The sequence below is a fragment of the Dipodomys ordii genome, unplaced genomic scaffold, assembly GCF_000151885.1.
Source record: "Dipodomys ordii isolate 6190 unplaced genomic scaffold, Dord_2.0 Scaffold90, whole genome shotgun sequence".
NCBI classification, from domain to species: domain Eukaryota; kingdom Metazoa; phylum Chordata; class Mammalia; order Rodentia; family Heteromyidae; genus Dipodomys; species Dipodomys ordii.
Genome location: NW_012267306.1, coordinates 10036757 through 10061059, shown reverse-complemented (window position 1 = coordinate 10061059; position 24303 = coordinate 10036757). Strand labels below are relative to the sequence as shown.

The 24303-nt window shown below is 35.7% G+C and overlaps 1 protein-coding gene across 1 annotated transcript in view; it reads right to left on the bottom strand.

Moving 5' to 3' along the window:
• Sema3c (sema domain, immunoglobulin domain (Ig), short basic domain, secreted, (semaphorin) 3C) overlaps positions 1-21020 on the bottom strand; it is a 161478-nt gene extending 140458 nt beyond the window's left edge. Inside the window, exons 1-2 of the mRNA XM_013026091.1 lie at positions 20576-21020; positions 18417-18557 (exon numbers count right to left, since the gene is read on the bottom strand). Of these exons, the coding sequence (XP_012881545.1) occupies positions 18417-18519 (103 nt within the window). The 5' untranslated portion in view covers positions 18520-18557; positions 20576-21020. The remainder of the gene's footprint in view (positions 1-18416; positions 18558-20575) is intronic.
• Between the last annotated feature and the right edge of the window lie 3283 nt (positions 21021-24303).

The following is a 24303-nucleotide window of genomic DNA, read 5'->3' as shown; positions in this document are numbered from 1 at the left end:
TTGATACATCAAACTGGAAAATACAGATGAACAGAATGTACATCTTACATAATTAGATTTTCACACAAAGGTTTGAGAGCTCTCATCATATCAGCAGGTTCTGGGGACTGATGGGAAATGGAATTGATGCAATTATGTAGAATGGTGGTGGGAAGCATGGCTTTTAAGAGAATCAGCTTAAAAGAAAAAAGCCCAGTGGCATGAGCATTAAAGCTGTCAAAATTCTAAGCTAAAGATCTACTCTCTGTGCCAGCTAAACCCCTGCCTGACTCCACTCCAGAAAGTAATTTTGCAGAGCCATGCTAGGCCCTTTGCTTGAAAATAACGTCCTAATTGGTTTCTTCTAATAAAATTTCAAATGCTCTTTTAGTGATGATAATGCACTCATTGTTTTATACCAGCTTAATGTTCCAGTCTCTTGGAATGTTCTGAGTAGTACTGTTCAAGGAAAAGGAGGAAAAGAGTGCATGTGTTTGAATTTATGGAGCGACAATCTGGCTGGATGGACCCACAGAGTTGGAAGTTTTGGTGCCAGGAAAACTGCTTCTATAAAGAACTCAGATTCCTATATAATGCAGTGAGACTCCAAATCTCTTCCCATTTTCTCCATGATTAGTACATAACTTAGATGTGAGCACAGAATTGTTTTCTTTAGAGAACAGTTACGCCTTTGACTGCACACCAACAAAAATTAAATCATCCAATAATTCTTTCTCAAATAAGAGATAACTCAAAACATGAGGGTTTTTTTTGCTTTGAGTTAAATTATGATGACTATATTTCTAAGAAGCTGAAAAAGTTATAAAATGGAGGGGTTTTATATATTTTTTATTTTTTTATTTTATTTTTTTAATTTTTTAAAATATTTTTTTATATTTTTATTTTTTTTGTGAACATACTGTACAGAGGGGTTACAATTACATGGGCAGGATAATGCATATATCTCTTACCAAGCATTGCAGCCTCCTCCTTTGTTTACCCTTCCCATCCCTTCCCTGCCGCCCCCCACCCCCCACCAAAGTTGTAAAATTCGTTTTCGACATGACAACTTGTACTTCTCATTGTTGCAACAGGTCCACCTGTATCCTTAAACAACTTGTTTTTCCCCCTCTCCTCCACAAATTATACTGACATCAAATATAGTGAAAGCAGGGTTATATTGTGGGGGAGGGACATACAAAGCAACAAAGAAATAATCTTACAAATGCATTAGAAACAAATGCATGAAAGAAAAAAAAACATTTAAATACATATCTAAGGGTTCATTTTCCTAACATCACATTATCTGGCCTTTTCTGCTTGACTCATACATATACTAGATATTGCAAATAAGGGAAACCATGGGACCTATGTTTCTTTGGGCTTGAAGAGAAACTTCTCTGAAGAAGAAAGAAGGATGGCCAATAGACACATGAAGAAATGCTCAACCTCCCTAGCCATAAAAGAAATGCAAATCAAAACAACATTGAGATGCCACCTTACTCCAGTTAGAATGGCAAAAATCAAGAACTCTAACAACAAAACAGATGCTGGAGGAGATGTGGACAGAAGGGAATCTTACTTCATTGTTGGTGGGAATGTAAACTTGTTCAACCACTTTGGAAAGCAGTATGGAGGTTCCTCAAAAGACTTCACATAGAACTCCCCTATGACCCAGCAATCCCCTTTTTGGCATTTACCCAAATGTTTACAAACAAGACCACACTAAAGCTACCAGCACAACTATGTTTATTGCAGCATTATTTACCATAGCTAAGATATGTAACCAACCCAGATGCTCCTCAGTAGATGAATGGATCAAGAAAATGTGGTATATATACACAATGGAATTCTATGCCTCCATCAGAAAGAATGACATTGCCACATTTGTTAGGAAATGGAAAGGCTTGGAAAAAATTATATTAAGTGAAGTAAAATGGAGGTTTTTAAGATGGTCACCAGACAGAATCAAAATTTTCATGTGCTTTCATAAGACTTCATCTCGAATTTATTGTTTTCAATTCAGCCTACTGAATGGTTATGTGTATATACATATGTGTGTATCTCTATATAGAAACGTTAAACATATGTTTTTAGATAGATGATAGATAACACAGATTTGACTCTTTTCTATAATGAAGTTAAAGAAAATATTATGTATTTTGTCTTTGTATGTATTTGTATTATGTATTTGTGTAATTACTGTGCTATTCTTCACTAATACCATTGAACAAAGACTGTTTTGTTTTGTTTTTTAGTCAGTGGTGGGGCCTCAATTCTGGGCTTGGGCGCTGTCCCTTGGCTCAAGGCTAGGGGTCTACCACTTGAGCCACAAAACCACTTCCGCCTTATTTGCTTTCTGCTCCTGTGGTGCTGAGGAATCCGACCCAAGGCCTCATGCATGCAAGGCAAGCACTCTATCACTGAGCCACCTTCCCAGCCCCCTGAACAGACTCTTGAGTTAAGAATTACAGTTCTGTTGGAATTGTTACTCTAGCAATTAAGGACTACATAAACTAGCCTTTGGGAACATTCAAATACCTACATCACCAGAGTTTTTTGCCCTGATCCTCATACTAAGCAGTTACTACAGAGCTTAGTGTACTAATTAGATCCTAACAGCTAAACTGTTTCAAGAGTTAATCACCCAATTATACTGTAATTATAAATCTGTGATTACTCACAGTAGAGGAAAAAAACATGAATAACACATTAAAATGGCATCAGGAATATTACAACCACTTTATGATTTATCAGGTTTGGTTACATTCATTTGTAAAAGAATATATAAGTTAAAAAAGACTAAAGTAGGATTAAACATAATTATTTTTCTTTTATTGACTATCTGTATGCAATATGTATGTGTACAATACGTATGTTATACTTAGATGCTTATATACTTTCTCCAGAATTAATTCTTTCTTCAGAAAGAGAATATGTACATATGTATTTTTAAAGTTTAGCACTTAGAGATATAAGGGAGAAAAAAAACTGCACTCATTACCTGATTTATGACACCTCTGTTTATCACTTTTACAATAAAATAAAGAAATAAAGTAGTACCCACTCGAAAAAAACAGTTTATTTTTCAGACCTATTAATTCTATACAGAGTCAAAACATTATTTTTCACTTGACTGGCAACCTGATTGTTTCTTAAGAGAATCCAAAATTGTCTTCTATGACATTTCAATTTCATTGGTCTATCAATTCTATATAGACCTTAAACTTCACATTGGCCAAAACATTATATGTAATGCATATATAATGATAGTAGAGCAAATCTGTATGCAAAGTCTGATATCTATTCATTTGTTGTTGTAATATTTTTTAATTCATTAGGTAGAACCTTCATACTTTTATTATCAAAATTCTTAAATCAATGATTAGAGTCGAGTAGCACATGATCTTCCTTCTAAGGCCACATATATTAATGCCCTTGGAAATGAGTAAGGCAAAAGGTAAGACAAAAAACATACAATTATTTGTAAGCAATAGAGAACAACAAAAATATTGAATGTTTATCCTGATTTACTGCATTAGTCTTTGAGCAGAGAATTTAGGGACTGCTGTAATGTTATATTAAACATATTTAAACTCAGGTAGTAAGACTGAAGATGTGGGTCATTGGTAGATCATTTGGCTAGCATGTGGAAAACTCTATATTTCATCTCTACCTCTGGTAGAAAAGGAAGATTCCAGAAAGAAAAACAAAGAAAGAAAAGAGAAAAGGAAGAAGAGGGAGAGAAATCAAGAAGGAAGGAGTAAGAGAAAGAGAAACAAAGGGGAAGAAGAAGATGGGGAAAAAAGGAAAGAACAGGAAAGAGATTTCTTCATATATTCAGAAAATTAGTAGTTAATTAAAATGTTAAAGCATATGAAAGCTGCAGTGTTGCATATTTTTTGGAGAAGAAATAGCATGAATTTGATAATATTTACATTATTTTCCTGGTATTTCCTCACAAATGTACTATGCATTTTTCAGTTTGCTTCTGGTTCTATTCAAGTACTGTTTACAACTAATTTTCTTCTTTTTTCTCACTTCTATTTTCTAGTGTGTCACCACCAAGCTAGAAGATCTGAACAAAGAGCTCCAACTCTAACAGGCCTTCATGCATTCTGTAATAAAGGTCACTGTTCGTAAAGTAAATTATTCAAAAAGTAAAAAGCACTCTGTAGAACAGAACTATTATTCTCTTGAGTACTTAAAAGCAGTGGATTTGTTCTGGAGATGAAGGAAGGCAGGAAATGATTGTTTCTGAAAAGCTTCCACCTTGGAAATTCAGAATGGACTGCCATCTTTACAGCTCAGCATATTGCTTCCTGGCCAGGGCTACCTTAAAATAGAACATGGCTCAACATCAAGCTTTGCCTCTCCTGCTCTTTCTTGCCAACTCATGCTCTGTGATAGGAAAAAGTCCTTTGCTTATAAAAATCGTTTCCTTTGACAAAAGAAGTCCTCAGTTATACATAAATGGAAATGTAGAAGGAAAAGGAATGTTGGAATTAGTCCAAAGCTGGAAACTTTCATTCTTGATATTTTATGCTTATAGTTTTTCACAGTAATAGAACTAATATCAAAGTGGAAGTTTCCCTATACTTCTTTATACAAAAGATAACTAGTATATGTCTGAATCAAGCAGAAAAGGTCAGATAAGTTGATGTTAGGGGAATGAACCCCAAGATAAGTATTCAAATGTTTTTTTTTCTTTCATGCAATTGTTTCTAACATATTTATATGATGATTTCTATGTTGCTTTGTCTGTCCCTCCCCCATGGTATAACCCCTACTTACACTATATTTGATGTTGGTATAATTTGTGGAGGGGAAGGGCAAAAACAAATCGTTTAACTAGGGATACAGGTGGACCCATAGAAACAATGAGATGTACAAGTCGTTATGTCGAAAAACGAACTTTACAACTTTGGAGGTGGGGGGAGGATCCGGTGGGGATGGGTGGGAGGTGTATGGGAAGGGATGGGAAGGGGAAACAAAGAGGAGGCAACAATGCTTGATAAGAAATGTACTCGTTATCTTGCCCATGTAATTGTAACTCCTCTGTATGGTATTTTCACAATAAAAAAATAAAATAAAATTTTAAAAAAGAAAGAAATGGAGCATAAAGAAAGATGTTTAGGAATGGAAATATTGAGTACATTTCAATGCTGTATTTAACTAATGCTGAAGGGATATCCACAGAAAACAATAATTAAGTCATTTCTCTTTAACAGAAGGTTAGCTAAATAGAACGTACAGAGATAGGGTGCTTCTCTAGCATACATGAAGCCCTAGGTTTGATTCCTAAGTACCACATAAACAGAAAAAAGCAGAAGTGGTGCTGTGGCTCAAATGGTAGAGTGCTAGTCTTAAAAAAAAGTCTCAGGGACAGTGCCCAGGTCCTGAGTTCAAGCCCCAGGACTGCCAAAACAAAAACAAAACAACAACAAAATAGATACATTTTGCTAAACTGGCATAGTGAGATAAGGATTATAAATAATAAATTCCTCTAGTTAGCCTTCTCCTGCTCAGTCTGATACCAAAAGGAAATCTCACGATAACAACAAAATGAGCATGCTACAGTAGCCTTGTTGCTGTTTTCCTCAAATTGAAGAATTGTCCATTGAAGGAATATTGAATATTATTTTCTTATTTTTAGAAAAGTTTGATGTTCTAAGAGAAAACAAAATACAATAGCACCTTTTTAACTTTTTAAAAGATTTTGTTAAACTACAATTTTAAAAAAATGATGCATCATAATTTTTTAATTTATGGCTACTGTGTTCAATAGAAATTTTAATATATAATATGACACAGTTAGAATAGAGCCTGAACAAAGGCAATATACATTAGTGTATATTATACCAGATATAAATATATCACCAAAATATTTTAGAATCATAAAGACAAAATAGCAGTATCTATATGTGTAGGATGAAAGTAATTTATAATTTTGGTTCTTGGCATATTTTCTTGTATTACAAATAAAATTATGTAAAATATAGTTTTATAAATATAATAGAAACATATGATCAACATGTGAACAAATGTAAAATAAACTACCTTGCACTTTTAGTCACTTCCATTTGGTAGAGTTAAATCTAATTAAAATATGTTTGCCTATATTTGTGGTAATTCCATTAAATATAATACTTTTTGTCATGAAACTGCTTTGGTTGAGTTACTGAACATTCCTAACACATACCCTCTTTCACTGGGTTTCAAAAACCTAGAATAATCCTTCTTTGTACCTTTGTAGAAATTGTACAATGATTATAACTTTTCTCACACTCATAATACCATAGCATCATTTTGGGGCAACAGAATGAGCCTTACTATCATCTGAGAAAACTCACCTAGAATAAGAACTATATTTTTTTAATAAAAAGACAACATAGGCTTCCAAATGATTCCCCAAATTCTCAAAAGAGATCAATAGCATATATCTTTTCTATCCTGACATATCTATCCTAACATTTCAACAAGGCATTCTTTATAATACCTGAAATAAAATTTCTTCCTTCCCATTCTAACCTTCAAAAATATTTGGCTTTATTTCACATACCAGAGTCCTATGCTTATTATTATAAGAAAAAAAGACTACATTTCTTTGCAATTTTCTCATCAGCTGCTGCAATTGTATCTCAGAACAGTTTCTTACTCATGGCTTTACAACAGCACCAACAAAAAAGGTGGATTTCTCTGTACAGTTTCAGGTAAAGTCCAAGTCACAATGAATGCATCCATCTCTTAGAGGTCAGTGACACTGTCACAAGATGAAAAACACAGCTTTTTGTTCAGATTTTGTTGACTTTGGGATTACAAAAGCATGTAGGTGATGCTTGAGATATTTAGGAGACATTTAATAGGACCATTGTAGGAGGACTTAAAAGGCACTGCAGTAACACAGGATTCCCTGAGAACTAAATATTTCAATATACAGCTAGAGCGAACATTTTCCAAGATTAATGGAGAAATAAAGAACTGGCCTCATTTTGATTTCTTGGGCAATGACTAGACAAACTTTTCAACAAATTGAGTTTATTGTCTAACAATAATTCATCAGCTTTTGAGTTTAGTTCATTGATTCAGTGGGATCTTCTCTAGTACTTAATTAACTTAAGCTTACTGTCCAATAAGCCGAATATTAAAAGATAACTGTTTTATTTTCTTTGATGTGAAATAAAAATATTTCTCACTTATGTACCACTGATAACCTCAAGACTGACAGCTTTATTACTGAAAATTCAATATTGAAAGAAAGATAATGATAAAGTAAATAAAAGAATTGATCATTGTAAACAAGTTTGGTTCCTATTCTTTTATATTTAATTCCCAAGACAAAATTCACACTCCAGCACTTTCATGTTCTAATGTTACCATCTTGTATAACCACTGAAAATAAAAACCTTAAATTTGGGCTGGCAGATTGGTCTTTATTAGTGAAGAAAACAAAATACATGAAAATCATAGAACTTCCTAGGGAGTCTTCAGCACCCTGGCTAACACAGGCCAAGATTTAATAACAGTTTCATAGAATTGACTTTTTGTCATTATATTTCAAGTATTAAATGAATTGGTGTTGAGCTTTTACAGCTTCATAAGTGCTTTAAAGTATTTCCTTGAATACCTTAATAACAAGAATTTTAAATCAGAATAAACTGTACCCAGAGTTGAGCTTTTGACTGTTCAGGGAAGTGATCACTATATTTCATGAAGCCCCTAGGATACTGAGTGCCCCTACTTATTTCAGATAGTCCATAAAAGTACACAGATAAAATGATGATCCAGTACCCACCAGGCTTATCTTTCTTTTTCTTTGTGCTTGTTCTGAAGCTTCAACTCAGGACCAGGTCCTTGTCCCTTAGCTTCTTTGCTGAAAGCTAATGCTCTACCACTTAAGTAACAAATCCATTTCTGGTTATTTTGGTGCCTAATTAGAAATAAGTCTCACAGACCTTCCTGATTAGGCTGGCTTTGAGAGATCTGATCCTTGGATTTCTGCTTCCTGAGTAGCTAGGATTTACAGGTAAGAGTCACAGATGCCTGGCTAGTATTATTTTAAAAAATAGCATTTGATAAATCAAATTTGATTATTTGATTGTGGTGATGAGACAAAACTTTCACATGACTGAACTATTGCTTTGTTAACAGAGGTAGAACTATTATGTCATCTTGCATGAGACAACTTTGAAACTGTAGTTGCCACTCAATATAAGACACAGACTTACTAGCATACTAGTTTTCTTATTTGATAATTTTATAATAAATATCCTCATTAGCTCATATGATGTTCACTAACCTAAATAGAAAGCCTTAACTAAAATCTTAAATATAATACCCATAAATTTCTTCAAACAATTATTCCTAAGAACAATCATTTTTAAAGCATTTTAATTTATTCACCTCAGATATAGAAAAGATTCTAATATATTATTTTAAAACTATTTTATGCTGGATATAAAGGAAGCACATACTTGATATTTATGTGGATACATTTACATTTCACTCCTTTATTTGTGGATTTACTTACAAAGATTCAAATCATGTGATTATGATGAAAAAGATTGGAAAATATCCCATATGCCCTTGTTTTTGAGCTTTCATGTTACCCTAAACTTGACTGAGATTATGTGAAGCCTCTTTGTTCTGGCATTAGAAAAGTAGGCATCTAATCAAAGCACCTCAGAACACTGACAGAAAACATTTAAAATTTGCAGGGCAAAATATCTATTAGGAAGGAAATAGAATAATTAGGAGATGGGTTTGGAATTACCTGATAAGGATTACTATAAATGTTTAATTTCAAGATTACAAAGTGTTTGGTGTTTAATATAGGAAAGATTTGGAGGTAGACAGATTTTTTTTAAACATTGATTACTACGTTTCAGGGTATAGATCTGTATACAAATTAACAAAAACAGTTCTTAGAAGTAGGTACTATCCCCATGTTCAGGATAAAATTTTAGAATGGGGAGAGTATGTATAAAATCCTCAGTATAGCCTACCAAAGAAATAACAGAAAACCATAACTGATATTTGCCTGTTAATTGGGTGCTGATGACTCAGCCTGTAATACTAGTTACTCAGGAGGATAAGATTCAGAGAGTTGGGGTTAGACACCATTTTGGAAAAGTCTTCAAGACTCTTTCTCCAATTAGTCAGCAAAATGCTGAATGGGAGATGTGGTTCAAGTAATTGTCAGCAATGAGCAAGAAAGACAAGCAAGACTGATTTAAGCCCCTAAGTTGTTTTTGTACTTCTCTACATCAAAGTAATTTTACACAAAATATTCTTTTGTGTTTTAATGTACAAAACAGTATAAGTCCATGAAAGAAAAATAAAATAAGCTTAAATAAAAGTTCATGTCAAGAAATTGGCCTTAGAGATTGGTCAAAGTTTTTGAGTTTTTAAGTGATGATGTATTAGAAAAGATTTAAGGATTCAAAAAACACTAATGATTCCAATAAAGGATCAAACTCTGATATTCTTAGTCTCAAATAAATGAAAATGTTGGGCTGGGGATGTGGTTGCCTAGCCTTAAGGCCTGGGGTTTGATTCTTCAGTACCACATAAAGAGAAAAAGCCATAAATAGCACTGTAGCTCAAGTGGTAGAGTGCTATTTTTGAGCAAAAGAAGCTCAGGGACAGTTCCCAGGTCCTGAATTTAAGCCCCATGATTAGCAAAACAAGAAGAAGGAAAAGAAGAAGGAGGAGGAGGAGGAGGAAGAGGAGGAGGAGGAGGAACAGCTCAGGGAGAGTGCACTCAGGGAGAGTGCCCAGGTTCTAAGATCAAGCACCAGGACTGGCACCAAAAATAATAAATGAATAAATTAATGGAAAAAATAAAAAATGAAATTGTTACTATAGCATACTGCTATAGTCTATTATTTATACATGCATGTATATAAAAACATGTGTCTTTTTAAAAATGCCTTTAAAAATCTCATAAATTGTGACTTTTTCCTACTTAATTTTAATTACAAATTTGCTATGTGAGAAGGAGTGGGAACAAGAACAGACCTGAGGACCAATGGAATAGAACTGAAGACCCAGAAATGAACCCACAACATATAGCCACCTAATCTTCAAAAAGGGAGCAAAAAAAGAAGAATGGAAGCAAGACACTCTCTTCAATAGATAGTGCTGGCAAAACTGGTTAAACACCTGTAGAAAACAAAAGCTAGATCCTTATACATCACCCTGCACTAGAATCAAATCCTCAAAATTAAAGCAGATACCCTGAAAACATTACAGGAAGGAACAGGAGAAACTCTAGGGCTGCTTGGCAAGGTCAAAATTTTCTCAATTAAGACCCAGAAACACAACAAATCAAAGAAGGGGACTGCATGAAAGTGAAGAGCTTCCACATGGCAAAGGACATAGATAGCAAGACAATAGACAAGGGTTTCATATCTAAAATATACCTGGAATTCAAAAAATTAAATCCCCTAACATGAAGTCCTCAAAGAAACAACTGCCTGATAAATAAGTGGGGTAAAGAATTAAAGAAATAAAGAAACTTCTCTGAAGAGGAACGAAGGATGGCCAACAGACACATGAAGAAATGCTCAACCTCTCTAGCCATAAAAGAAATGCAAATCAAAATAACATTGAAATTCCACCTTATACCAGTTAGAATGGCAATAATCAAGAATTCTAATAACAACAGATACTGGAGGCGATGTGGCCAAAAGGGAACCCTACTGCATTGTTGGTGGGAGTGTAAACTTGTTCAACCACTTTGGAAAGCAGTATGAAGGTTCCTCAAAAGACTACATAGAGCTCCCCTATGATCCAGAAATCCCATTTTGGGGCATTTACTCCAATTCTCACAAACAAGACCACACTAAAGCTACCAGCACAACTATTTTTACTGCAGCATTATTCACCATAGCTAAGATATGGAACCAATCCAGATGCCTCTCAGGAGAAGAATGGATCAAGAAAATGTGAGATCTATCTATCTATCTATCTATCTATCTATCTATCTATCTATCTATCTATCTATCTATCTATCTATCTATCTATCTATCTATCTATCTATAATGGAATTCTATGCCTCCATTAGAAAGTGAGACACTGCCCCATGTGTGAGGAAATGGAGAGTTGAAAAAAATTATATTAAGTGAAGTAAGCCAGGCCCAAAAAACCATAGGTCCCATGGTTTCCCTTCTTTTCAATAACTAGTATATGTCTAGGATAATCTTGCCAGACAAGCAGAAAAGGTCAAAAGTTAACTACATAAGACCACATAAGATGATGCTAAGTGAACTGAACCCCAAGATAGGGACACAAGAGGTTTTTTCTTTGTCCCTGTTGTTTTTAATGTACTATATGACTTTTTTTTTCTTTTGTATGTTCTTTACCCATAGTATAACCACCATTGTCACTGTATTTAATTCTGGTGCCCTGAATGTTGTATATACATTTTTCTAATTTGGGGAGGGGAAGGGAAATAACAAAATGTTGAAACATGGATACAGATTGACCCATTGTAACAATGAGATGTGCATAACACTGTTGAAAAATGAACTTTAGAACTTGGGGGGGGGAGATGGAGGATTTTGGGGCAGTGAGGAGGGAAGGGATGGTAGGGGAAAACAAAGGAGGGGGTAACAATGCTCCATAGGAAATGTACTCATTATCTTACTCATGTGACTGTAACCCCTCTGCACAGTATCTTTATAATAAAAAAAACTTTAAAATTTTACTTCCTTTTTTTTTGGAAGCCAGTCCTGGGGTTTGAACTCAGGACCTAGGTGTTGAGCTCTTTTGCTCAAGGCCTACACTCTACCACATGTGTCACAACTTTAATTTTAGCCTTTTGTGGTTTGTTGGAGATAAGAGTCTCACAGATTTTCCTTTCTGGGTCTTAGCCTCCTGAGTAGCTAGGATTATAGGCATGAGCTACCCATTCCTGGCTATAACTACATTTTGATGGTAATTTCTTACTATATACAAAGTTAAAAATGGCATGTATGCAAAAAGTACATTTCAAAATAAAGATTATTATAATCATAGATATGTAATGAAGGGAAAGTAGTCAATATGATGAGAGTAATAATGTCAGCCTATAGTAATAATATAAATTGAAAAATATGTATCAAAAATTTAATAGAACTTGCAAGAGAAATTAAAAAAGCCAGAATTCTAGTAGGGTAATTCAACCTCTTCTCCATTGGCTAAAAGAATAAGAAGATAGAAAATCAGTAAAGATATAGATAATCATTAACTGACTAGACCTAATTGTAATTGAACAAATATTCTAAGCAATGAAAGCAGAATATATGTTCTGTTTATTCTGTCACTAGCTATGCTTAAATAACTAACATGGTAAAAATTCTGTAGAGATTAATAACAGAACAATCTACAAAAATGCCCGAAGATTCATACAGTATCACACATAACCAACACATATCTAAATAGTCCATAGGTAATAGACAAGGTAACAAGTAAAAGAATAATAAATTAATTGCAATCTTAATGCATTTTGGCAGAATTTGTGGTGGACTACTAAAGTGTATTATTGAGGAAAATGTATAACATAAATAGCTTCAGTAGAAGCAATGCATAAAATTAATAACCCAAACTTATCCTCAAATAAGTGCTAAAATTAAGAACAAGTTTATCCTGAGGCAAGAAGAAATTAGGAATAAGGAAATTTTGAAAAAGTGAATGAAATGTTAGCTGTGCAATAGTGCCTCACTCCTATAATCCCAGCTGCTCAAGGAGGTTGAGAATTGAGGATGGCAGTTTGAAGCCAGTCCAGGCAGGAAAGTCAATAAGACTCTTATCTCCAATAAACTACTCAGAAAAGGCTGAAATTACACTGTAGTTCAAATGGAAGAATTCTAGCTTTGAGCCAAAGAAGCTCAGGGACATGACATAGGCCCTGTGTTCAAGACCCAGGACTAGCACTAAATAAATAAATAAATAAAAATTAACAATATCAATAAATTAACAATATCAAATGCTGTTTATTTGAAGGTTGACAAAGTAGATACACCTTTAAACAAACATAAGAAGTAAACAAAAGTTTCCAATACCAGAAACAAAATAAAACATTATTACAGATCCTAAAGACTAAGAAAAATAATGAACAGTATGAATAATTTTGTTTAAATAACATTGAGTCTTTTAGATTAACAATCTGAATCACTAGATGAAAAAGTAATCTTTCTCTTTTCATGTGATTCACTACATTTTTATGTTTTTGTTTTTTGTCGGTTGTGGGGCTTGAACTCTGGGCTTGGGCACTGTCCTTGTGCTCTTCAGCTCAAGGTGAGCACTCTACTGTTTGAGCCATAGCACCACTGCCAGTTTTCTAGCAGTTTATTGGAGATAAGAGTCTCACGAACTTTCCTGCATGGGCTGGCTTTGAAAGGCAATCCTCAGATCTCAGCCTCCTGAGTAGCTAGGATTACAGGCGTGAGCTACTGGTGCCCGGCTTACATTTTTAAATAGAGAATATTATACTTAATCCAGTAATCATGTTTTTAAATCAATTCACATGTAGATGATAGCTTTATTTGTAATTCAGAAACCTTTTCTTTAGTTTTAGAAATAACTGACATAATGTTATCAAGCTATGATGCACTTATTCCTGAGTTTTTGACATTTTTTATTGTAAAATTACTGTACAGAGGGGTTACAGTTACATGAGCAAGGTTATGAGTACATTTCCTATCCAGCATTGTTGCCTCCTTTTTTGTTTTTTCCCTATGATCCCTTCCCTAACTCCTCCACAACTCCCCCTCCAGCCCACCAAAGTTGTAAAGATTGTTTTCAACATAGTGTCTTGTACATCTCATTGTTACAATGGGTTAACCTGTATCCCTATTTAAGCATTATTCCTGATTTTAAATTACAATATATGCTAGAATATTTACTGGATTAGAGCTAGATTTATTCAACATTTTTTTCACTGATAACATTAGCAAACAAGGTTGCCTTGAATACAGGCAAAGGTTACTTTTCCTAGATTCCAAAGTGGCTTTTGGAGAAAAAAAATGTCAATTTTTGTTCCTACAAATTACTTTGCTCCTACAAATAATTCAAGTTAAAAAGCAGTAGCATGACATTTGGAAAACTGACATAAAATGGGAATTATAACCATTAGAAAATACTAATAGAATTTGTAGTTTTCTTCACATGGAAGATTTGGGGAGCACAAATGTAACTAATTATTATCATCTGAGGTTCATTCTCACATAAGACTGATAGTCATCTGCTTGACCTTACTCTAGATCAGCATGGAAGTCAACTCTGTAAATCACTGTTTTGTAAACATTATCACCCCATCAATCTACCTCAAAAATACAGAATGGAATGTGGGTGGAAGGAGAAACCTTATTTCACTCACCTTCATATTGACAGCAAAGCTTACATGGACTGAAAGTAAGACAAGACAGAATAGATTCTTCTAAGGTTTCCCCCAGAATGAGACAGGTAGAGAACCCAGTTATAGTAAGAGAAGATTTTGAGAATAAACATCAAGCAGGTAAATAATTCTGAGAATTCAAACATGTACAGAGATATCAAACAAGGGATACAATTGACCTCTGCCTAATAAAACTTGTGATTACTTGAATTTCTTCCAAATATCTTTTAATTCCTGAATTTTCATTGATATATAAGGTAAATTAAAGTAAATATCCATATGAGAAATATAAGGTAAATTAAGGAAAGTAAATATCCGTATGTGTTTAAAAACATGTGCACTAATAAACCTGGTAATCAGTACATACTTCTATATTTTGATGTCAAGAGTAGGTCGTTTTTGGAGAGAAATTAGTCACATAAGAAAATCATCTTGAATTGATGAATGAAATTTTGTACAATTTAACAACAGTTTTTGCAAAAAGTGTGTGTGTGTGTGTGTGTGTGTGTGTGTGTGTGTGTGTGTTGGGACAAAGTGTATCCCTTCGCATTTTACTCAAAGCTGACATTTACCACTTGAGACATAGCTTTACATGTTTTACCTGTTTAAGTGGTTAGATAGATTTTGTTGCTCAGCTGACTTTGAACCACAATTCTAAAATCTAAACTGTCTGGGTAGCCAGAGTCCAGCTAGATATCTTTCTCTTTACATCTTGTCTAGTACAGACTTCGTGAGTTTTTTTTTTGGGGGGGGAGGGGTCAGGTCGTGGGGCCTGAACTCTGGGACTGGATGCTGTCCCTCAGCTCCTAAGCTCAAGGCTAGTGCTCTACCACATGAGCCACAGCGCCACTTCTGGCTTTTTCTCTTTTTGCTTGTGGTACTGAGGAATCGAACCCAGGGCCTCAGGCATGCAAGGCAAGTGCTCTACCACTGAGCCACCTTCCTAGCCCCAGACTTTGTGAGTTTTAAAAAGTTATTAATTTAGAATGAGTAGAATTTTATTTTTCATCTACTTCTTTTATTATAAATTTGTAATTATTTTATTTATTTTTATTGTTACTGTAAAGGTGATATACAGAAGGGTTACAGTTACATAAGTCAAGTAATGAGTTATTTTCTTTTTGAACAGTGACACCTCTTCTCTTGCTTTTTCCCAGTTTTTTTCCCTTTAAAACAGTATTTTAGTGATCTCTGACTTCTAAAATTATTTGTCAGTCATATGCTTGAAAAGAACACTATGTCAAAAATTGAAGACCACAGTCTATAAATGGAAGTGGGTCTTATTCTGCAAGGATCTGTATTGGGTTTGGGATTAAAAGCATCTAAAATATTAGACATACAACATTTGAAAAGGTCATTGTAACTCCCACTCCCAGTGAAACACAGCAGTCACTGCACATAGTGAGAAAATTTGATTCTAAAGATTAATCTGAGTTTTCTTCTGTGAAATATAATTTTAACTGTCTTTTCAAATATAAATGTACTGAATTACTTTTAGTAACTCATTTGATAATATTTATATAAAAGATTTGGAAAACGGTAACATTCCTGATATACTGTACTTATAAACTTCCATGTTGCATATAAATGCCTTTGTACAACTACTTAAAGATAATAAAATTAGAATTAAAAATAAGTTTGGGGATAGTTTGAATTCGTAGAAGAACTTGTTTAGTGTCTAATCTTTAGACCATCCCATCTCCCTACATACTAGAAGTAATGTAAAAAACAGGAAATTATACATTCTTAATGCCTTTTTTGTTTGTTTGTTTTGGTTAGTTGTGGGGTTTGAACTCTGGGCCTGAGCCCTGAGCTCACCTGAGCTCTTCAGCTCAAGGTGAGCACTCTACCACTTCTGCCACTTCCAGTTTTCTGGTGGTTAATTGGAGATAAGAGTCTCATGGACTTTCCTTCCCAGGCTGGTTTTGAACCTTGATCCTCAGATCTCAGCCTAATGAGTATGTAGGACTACAGGGGTGAGCCACCAGCACCCAGTTTCTCAATGCCTTATTTGTTATTTTTTCTTTTTTTCTGTCAGTCATGGAGCTTGTACACTGGGCCTGGGCACTGACTTTCCTGCCTGGGGAGGCTTTGAACTATAATCCTCAGATCTCAGCCTCCTAAGTAGCTAGGATTACAGGCATAAGCCACTGGCACCTGGCTATTTTTATTTTCTTTAAGTACTTCTACAAAGGAGTTACTATTCAAACCTCAGTTTATGAGTACAATGCATCTTGACTGATCTCACCTCCTTTATTATTCTCCCTGTAGCACCCAACACAAACCCTTCTGTCAGTTTTCTTAATTCATAGATATCCTGATATAAACTGAATTTTATGACTGTGTTCTCCCCACTTCCTCTCTTAATCATTTATATACCCCCTTCCCTTTCTGCCTATCCTTCACCTTTTAAGTAACAGCCTAGCATTTATTTTGTTTGACTGTGAATTTGTCTTTCTAAGGAACTACACCATTTCAAGCCTCCCCTTAAAATACTATATTTTGGTTAACACTGTTAGTCTTATTTGATAAAATATTTCTTGGTTCTCAACATGGGAGAAAAAGCGGGGGCAGTATATAAGACTTTACTAATTCCTAAAAGAAAAAAGACATTTCCAAGGGTGCTTTCTGCCCCTTCCATCACAACCTAACTACAGACCTATGTATGGTGTTAGGGGGAATTTAGCTTGTACACTAAAGAAGCAATTAGAAGCTCACAAGCTGTAAATTCTAATTATGGTTCCTTCAGTGCTTGTGATGACCTTGGAGAAGCACTTGGTAACTTAAAAACAAAGAAAAGTAAGATAGCCCTTGGACTGATAAGTGCCAGTCATGGTGCTATTTGAAACTGAAGATAACCAAGAATTTCAGGGACATGGGAATGTCTGAAAGAATAGTCTATCAAAGGAAAGTAAAAACACGTCCATGACAACTGAATTTCCTGCAAAGAAGAAAAAAATGCAATAAAAATATCCATGTTCCTGAATGGCAAGGTACTTTTCTTTCCCTTCTTATTTCATCTGTCCAGTTAACATGGATTGTTTGGCTCACCAAAATAATCTACCTATAAGTATGAGATCCATACTTGAAAGTTCATGCACAAGACAAGGTGTTGGTGGCTTATGCATGAAATACTAGCTACTGAGAAGGCTGAGATATGAGGACCATAGTCCAAAGCAAGCCAAGGCAGAAAACCTGTGAGTATATTATCTCCAATTAACTAACATAGAGCCAGAAGTAGAACTGTGGCTTATCTGGTAGAGTGGAGCTAGCCTTGAGTGTAGAAAAAAATCAAGGAAGAGCATGAGGCCCTGAGTTCATTCCCCAGAACTGACACAAAGAGACAAAAGAAAAGAAAGTCTATGCACATATTTGGTTAACTATTCTTTCAGAGGATATTATATCTTTAATGTATATAACAAGTTGAAATTGCATCCTTTCCTCTAAGCTTTTGAAGACAACATCTGTAAATAATAATAATAGTGATCATAATAAACATATTTACAACTATTCTTGCAGGTACTTTTCAAATTATTAGAATAGTACACCAACCATAGGAAACCCTGGAGAAATATTAGAAGAAACACCATTAGAACACCCACAGAGTAAAGTTTTGAAGCTAATGTATCTAATTTGTTGGGAGAAAGTCTTAGTAAGTTAAACCTATTTTAACCCAAAGTATTGCTCTACTAATGAGGGCTGGTAGAAGAGGGTGTTTCTTCTTATAACCAAGAGACCAGACAGATCAAAGATGCTTGACTTTGAGTTTTTCATTATCTCTCCAAGAATATACATATAGACAGAGAAGGAACTTAAAGGAGAAACAAAAGGCAGTATATACTTCAAACATTTGCATAAACATTATCTCGAGGGGCTTTCATCTACTAACCCATTATTTGCAATAACTGTCATCCCAAAAGCACCCCAGTAATGCTTTTCATGTTCATCCTCAGCAAGATTCAGTCTTTCATTGACTAATTTATGATCTTGATAAAGTGAAACCAAATAAGACTGCAGATAACATTTTCCCAGAATTTTCTTTTTCAAACTCTCTTACCATCAAATGTTAAGTAAACTCTTGCTTGGGGCTGAGAAGATCCTTTTACACAGATAGAACAAAGGAGTACTCCAACCAACATGAAAATTGCCTGGAACGCCATTTCTTCAGCTTTGGAAGTCAATATCCAAGGGAAAATACCTTTAAGGGAGAGATAACAAGTTTGTGATATCTCATTTCACAGTCTAGGAGTACAAAAACACAGTGATCTAGACAGAACTATCTATTCACAAAAGTTACAGCTGAAATTCTTCAGAGAGGTAAACAGTAGGAGGTGCTGTGACTTAGTATCTCACATGTGAAAAGACTGATTTATTTGGGTCTGCAAATCTCCACAACCAAATGGCTGTTTCATCTTCCACCAAAATAATGCTAATATGGAAGCAGATTAACAGTGAGTTAAAGTGTGTTGATTCCCAAAGGAGAAGCCAATCTTTAACTGAGATCTCTAAAATTCTATTCCATTAAAAGGACTTGAGAGAGGTGCCAATAGGGAGGAGGGCTCCCTCCTCAAGGAATGAATAGAGAAATCCCACACATGCTTTCATGTGTGCCCATTTGCTTCCATAATTATTAACTCTTTGGGAGCACTTGTCTCTGAGATATTTTTTTCTATACATAAATCCGTGTACTCAATCTTAGATTAGTAAAATCGTTTAAATTAGCTATGTGGCAATTTATTCTGGTGACCAGGCAGCTGTTCAATGATGTGGATGAGGTAACCATGGCCTCCTGCCAAATTCAAACCACTGAGCTTAGTGGTGAGTAAGCCAGTGAGTCTTGAATCCCACCAGTGCATATTTTAAATAAATCAACCAGAAAGTGGGCTGTCAAAATTCCAATAGATACATCAAAGAGACAAGTATGGATCTTTAAAATTGTACACATAAAATTCATACATGCTATTAACTAATGTCGGATACCCAGGAAGAGCAAGTGACATGCTAAGGTGAACCAGAAGCATGGGAGGAGGAGGGGAGGGGAGGGGGAGACAACACTAGGCAAAATACGCTCACACCATAAGAGAAATCCCATCATTTTTACAATTATACAGCAATTATGCAGTAAAATGCTGTTAGAATGTAATCTAGAAATGTTCTTTTACAGGTAGCAATACTTATCTCCAATATAATGTGCTTTTTAATTGAAATGATATCATAGATTCTATTCAATGAACAAGTGTCATTAAACACTGAAGACTGTTTCATTGATAAAGAGGAAAAGAGCAGTTAGCCCAAACATTCAACCTGCAACAACAATTCTAAATTGCTTTCACAGGTTCTCCAAAGGCTATGTGATTTAAGGAAGAAACATTATTGCTTCTTTGACCACACAGAGGGAGGAAACCCTAGAAGTATTTGTGTTGGTAATTTTCAAAAGAAACAGTTTCTTCCTGCTTCTACAACCTCTTCACCCTGTCATCCCTAAATTCACTTAGAAGAAAATTGATTTTTATGGGTGACTTTCTCTTAGTAATTTGCCCCTTCGATTTATTGACTTTATAGTTAGTGCCAAGGAAAAATAAATAAATAAAAATAAAAACTATTAATATGTCCCACCTCAGTCTGTTAGACATACTGGTAATATTTCCATGTGTTTCATATGTAGCAATTACCTAAATCTAATCAGATATATCCCTTAGGGGTACATAGAATAAATTGCAAAGAAGAATATTGTAGATGAAATAAACTAGTCTCCAGAACAAGCTAATTTCAACCATGCCTAGCACTGAAAGGTGAAAGCCAAGTGTCTAGCTTTCCTATCCTCCACCCCTGCTCCCTCCACCCCCCCCCAAAAGTACCTTACAGAGTCTTCCTTGTAACTCGCAGTGCAGTTAGAAGTGCTGCCTGGTGTTACCTGCTGCTGATTGAAAACTAATGATAAATAAGAATCTTGGATTTCCCTTGATCCCGTTTTGCTTTAGAGAGCTTAGGAATAACTCCCAACTTTCAACTCTCCGCAGGTGTCACAGTTTAAAGAAACCACTCCAGCCAGCCAGGCCCACAGCAGCACCAAGAATGCTTTCCCAACAAACCGCGTGGGTTCTTAAGAAAATGCCCAGACTGTAGTAGTACACCGATGTATGGAAAGTCAATCCATACACCCTAAAGTTCTATCTGGCTGTATTTATAAGGCTGAAAATAACGAATCCAGCTTACCGAGGTTGGAAGAGATCAGCGCAGACAAGTCATCGATGTGCTACCAGGTTGGATACCCCGATCTGAGTCCTTTTCCACAGATCTTAATTCTTAGTGCGTCTCCAATAGTGCGATTCTTTCTTCTGGATCCCCTGACTTTCTTTGTAAAGGAATTCTCAGCGCCGCAGTGCCGTGGCACCCGGAGCCCTTCCCCGCGTCGTTCAATCGGGCACCTCGGAGTGAATGGAAAGTAGCCGGGCAGGCGCGGGGGGGTGAGCGCACGGGTGTCCGATTACAGCGACGCGGCGTGCGGCTGGAGCTGCCCCGGCGCACCGCCCAGCCGGCTAGCAGCGCCCGCCCAGCGCACCCCACCCGGCCGCATCCCGAGGCAGCGAGGAGGCCCCACCCAGAGCGCGCGCGGGCCAAAGGGTGGCGGGGAGCCTACAGCCACGAGGGCGGACCGGGCTGCCCCAGAGATGCGGGAATGCGCTACAGTGGGGCCCGGAACCTGCTTTGCTCCACGCGCTTCCCTGGGCCACCCGCGCTGTGACCGAACAACTTGCAAGTGTGCGCTCCTAGGTTTTGTGTTATCCGCCGTTCTTGCAAAAGCACACAGGCTTTAAATATCAAAGTGCAAAGCAGTTGTTTCTCTTTTTTCTTTTTAATTTTTGCAAGGGAAGAATCTCTGCCTCCTTTTAAGGCAAAGAGTTGCGTTTTGTTAAGGACGTGAGCAAATTGTCAAAGTCAGGCGAGGTAAACCTACACTCTGGTCTCAGAAACTGAACCATTTTTGTTTAATGGACCTACTACTGTGTTTCCTTAATGTTCTAATGGCTACAATTATTTAGACCTCTCCACATTGAATCATGCACAGTACCTTCTTTCCCCAAAACATAATTACAAGACATTATTTCATAATTTTATTGAGGAATGCTGTTCGGAAATTATGCCCTCCAAAATCGTGGCTTACAGATCTAGTCATTAGGAATGTGTTTCCAGCTTTATTTTCAGGTATATTCTCTGTTCAGCTCTGGAAATGATTTTGATGTTAAGTGAAAAGTATTTCCCCCAACCACAATGAAGTAAATGTTTGAACACAGAGAGAAAAGAGCTTTGCTTCACTAGAGAGGGGAAGAGCTTCTTTAAAATCACTGTAATCTACAGCCCAGTAGATGTCACTGTATGGAGGAAAGTTGAGTTTAATTCTCCCACCTTGCACCTTACAATTTTCTTTACAACACGAAGCAGAATTGCTAAATTCCTACAAATTGTATCACAGAAAACAAAACCGAGAGTACAATTACAGCTCAGTGACACAACTGAATGAGATCTTGGTTGGGAGGGTCAGGCAATTTGTAAACAGCTAACATGTGTCTAGACACAGCCTCTTATGTCCACTAGTCTCTGTGACTCTCGCTGTATACTTAAGAAATGAGGGGATTAAGTCAAATAGGAATGAATGGCAATTTGGGTTCATGCTTTATGGCAATATTCACCTTATTGTGATGCTCTCAAACTGAACTTGCAGTCTATGTGAGTGTGTGTGTGTGTGTGTGTGTGTGTGTTTGTGTGTGTGCACATGCATTGTGCACATGCTAATATTAGGACTTGAACTTAGGGTTTTGAACTCTTACTTGGCTTTTTGCCCTCTTGCTCTACCACTTGAGCCACACCTCCACTTCCAGATTTTTGCTGGTTAATTGGAGATAAGCTTCTGGACTAGCTTAGAACCTGGAATGGCAGTTTTCAATCCTGAGTAGCTAGGATGAGTTACTAGGCCAGCCAAATTTACAGCATCTCTGAGATTACCTGAATCCAAATACAAAACAGGCAAGGGGTTTTGCTAGGTATTTTTGAAAAGAATAGATATGATTAACAGACAGAAAATGTCCCTATCACTAACTATTATAATCATAGTGTACTAACCATGCCAATTACCAAAAAGACAAAGCTAAGTCTTGGACAAGATGTATAGACTACTAAGTAACAACCAGTAGGGGAAACTGTGAAAGTCCCTTTAACTACTGAACACAGGATTACTATTTAACCCCTTAATGGCACTTGTTTATTTCCCTTCAAGGTTTGAAATCAGTATGTAGAGGAGATGCTTTGAATTCCCTTAATTGATTGAGCAATCAGCCTAAAAGTCAATCACAGCTATGGAGACTGGTAAAGAAAATCTGGTGCATATGTATAGGCATAAAGTTATATATACTTCATATATGGAATGCTATATTGTGTGATTCTCCTATACAATAAAAGACAAAGAAATAATTAAGAATACCTCTCATTTACACAAACATGAGTGGGACCAGATGTCATGCTAAGTGAAATAGGCTTAAAAACAACAGACAAATATCACAGGTTCTCACATACCTGTACAATCTAAAACATCTGAACTCAGTGAAACAGAAAGCAGAATGGTGGTGGCAGCCTCTGAGGGGACAAGAGAAATAAGGAGACCATAGCCAAAGGGCAAAGCATGAAGAATACATTTGATTTTTGCTTTAAGATCAGTTTTATTGTATGGTGAATATAGCTAAAAACTGAGCTCTGAATATTTCAGTATCATTAAGAAAATAATGTTTCATCACAAAAAGATTTGAAGCAATGGTTATGTTAATTAGGTTTATTTAATCTTTCTAACTATATTCAAAATTGGAGCGTGCATTGTTTCCATAAATATATGTAATCCTAGTTAGTGAATATATAATTTAATAAAGCATGCATTTAAACGTTTAAAAAATTAAGAGTGCAACACCACCTAGCAAGGCACTGGTGGCTCTTACCTATAAGCTATTCAGGAGGTAGCAATTAGGAGAATCATGGTTTGAGGCCTGTCTGGACATAAAGTTTCTCAGCTAAGAAGACATGCTGGGCATGGTGGCATGTGTTTGATATCCCAGCCATAGCAAGAAATGTAAATAGGAGGATTGTGGTTCAATCTGGCCCAGACAAAAAGTAAACACCTATATCAAAAATATTTATAGTATAAAGAGCTAGAGGTGTGGGCCAAGTAAAAGAAACACCTGTCTAGCAAGAGCAAAGCCCTAATTTCAAGCTCCAGTACCTCTAAAATAATAAAAAAACAATAATATTCTATGGGCATTGTTATCCTTAAACTTGTATGTGTTTTGAAAGAAATGTCCAATTCAGTGTGTGTGTTTCATAAAAAAAAATATAGTAAGTTATGCCGTTTTTTATGATTAGTGAATACAATGTGGAGCAGATCCTTGACAAAAGTTTGTAAATAGATTTTACTCAAAAAACATCTGACAGTACTAAGACACAAATATATATGTAAATGAGCAATATGCTTACTTTTCTGGAATTCTAAAATGTATAAAGGTCTTTGGTAATTACTAATATTTTGTTATCTTCCTACAAATAACTGACTTGAGAATGAATCAGGACAGAAGATAACAGCAATAAAATTCTTCATAAAATTGCAGATCCCTAGAAATGGATTAATCCACAGATTCATGCAAGGTAGGTGTTGTTTGCACATTTATTTTTACGTTCTAGGGAACCACGATAAAGAAATACAAGATGAATAAGTATCTAATGATACATTTACAAGGGAATGTAATTCCAAAGTAGGTTTCTCCAAACTCAGAGAATTCATCCATTCTTTAACAAATACTTCCAAAGTTTTGGAGACTATGACAAATACCTGAGTTGTAATCTGTCTGTGATTCCCTCTCTGAGCTGAAATTTCCTCTACCTTGTCTTTCAATATGCTTCTGGGA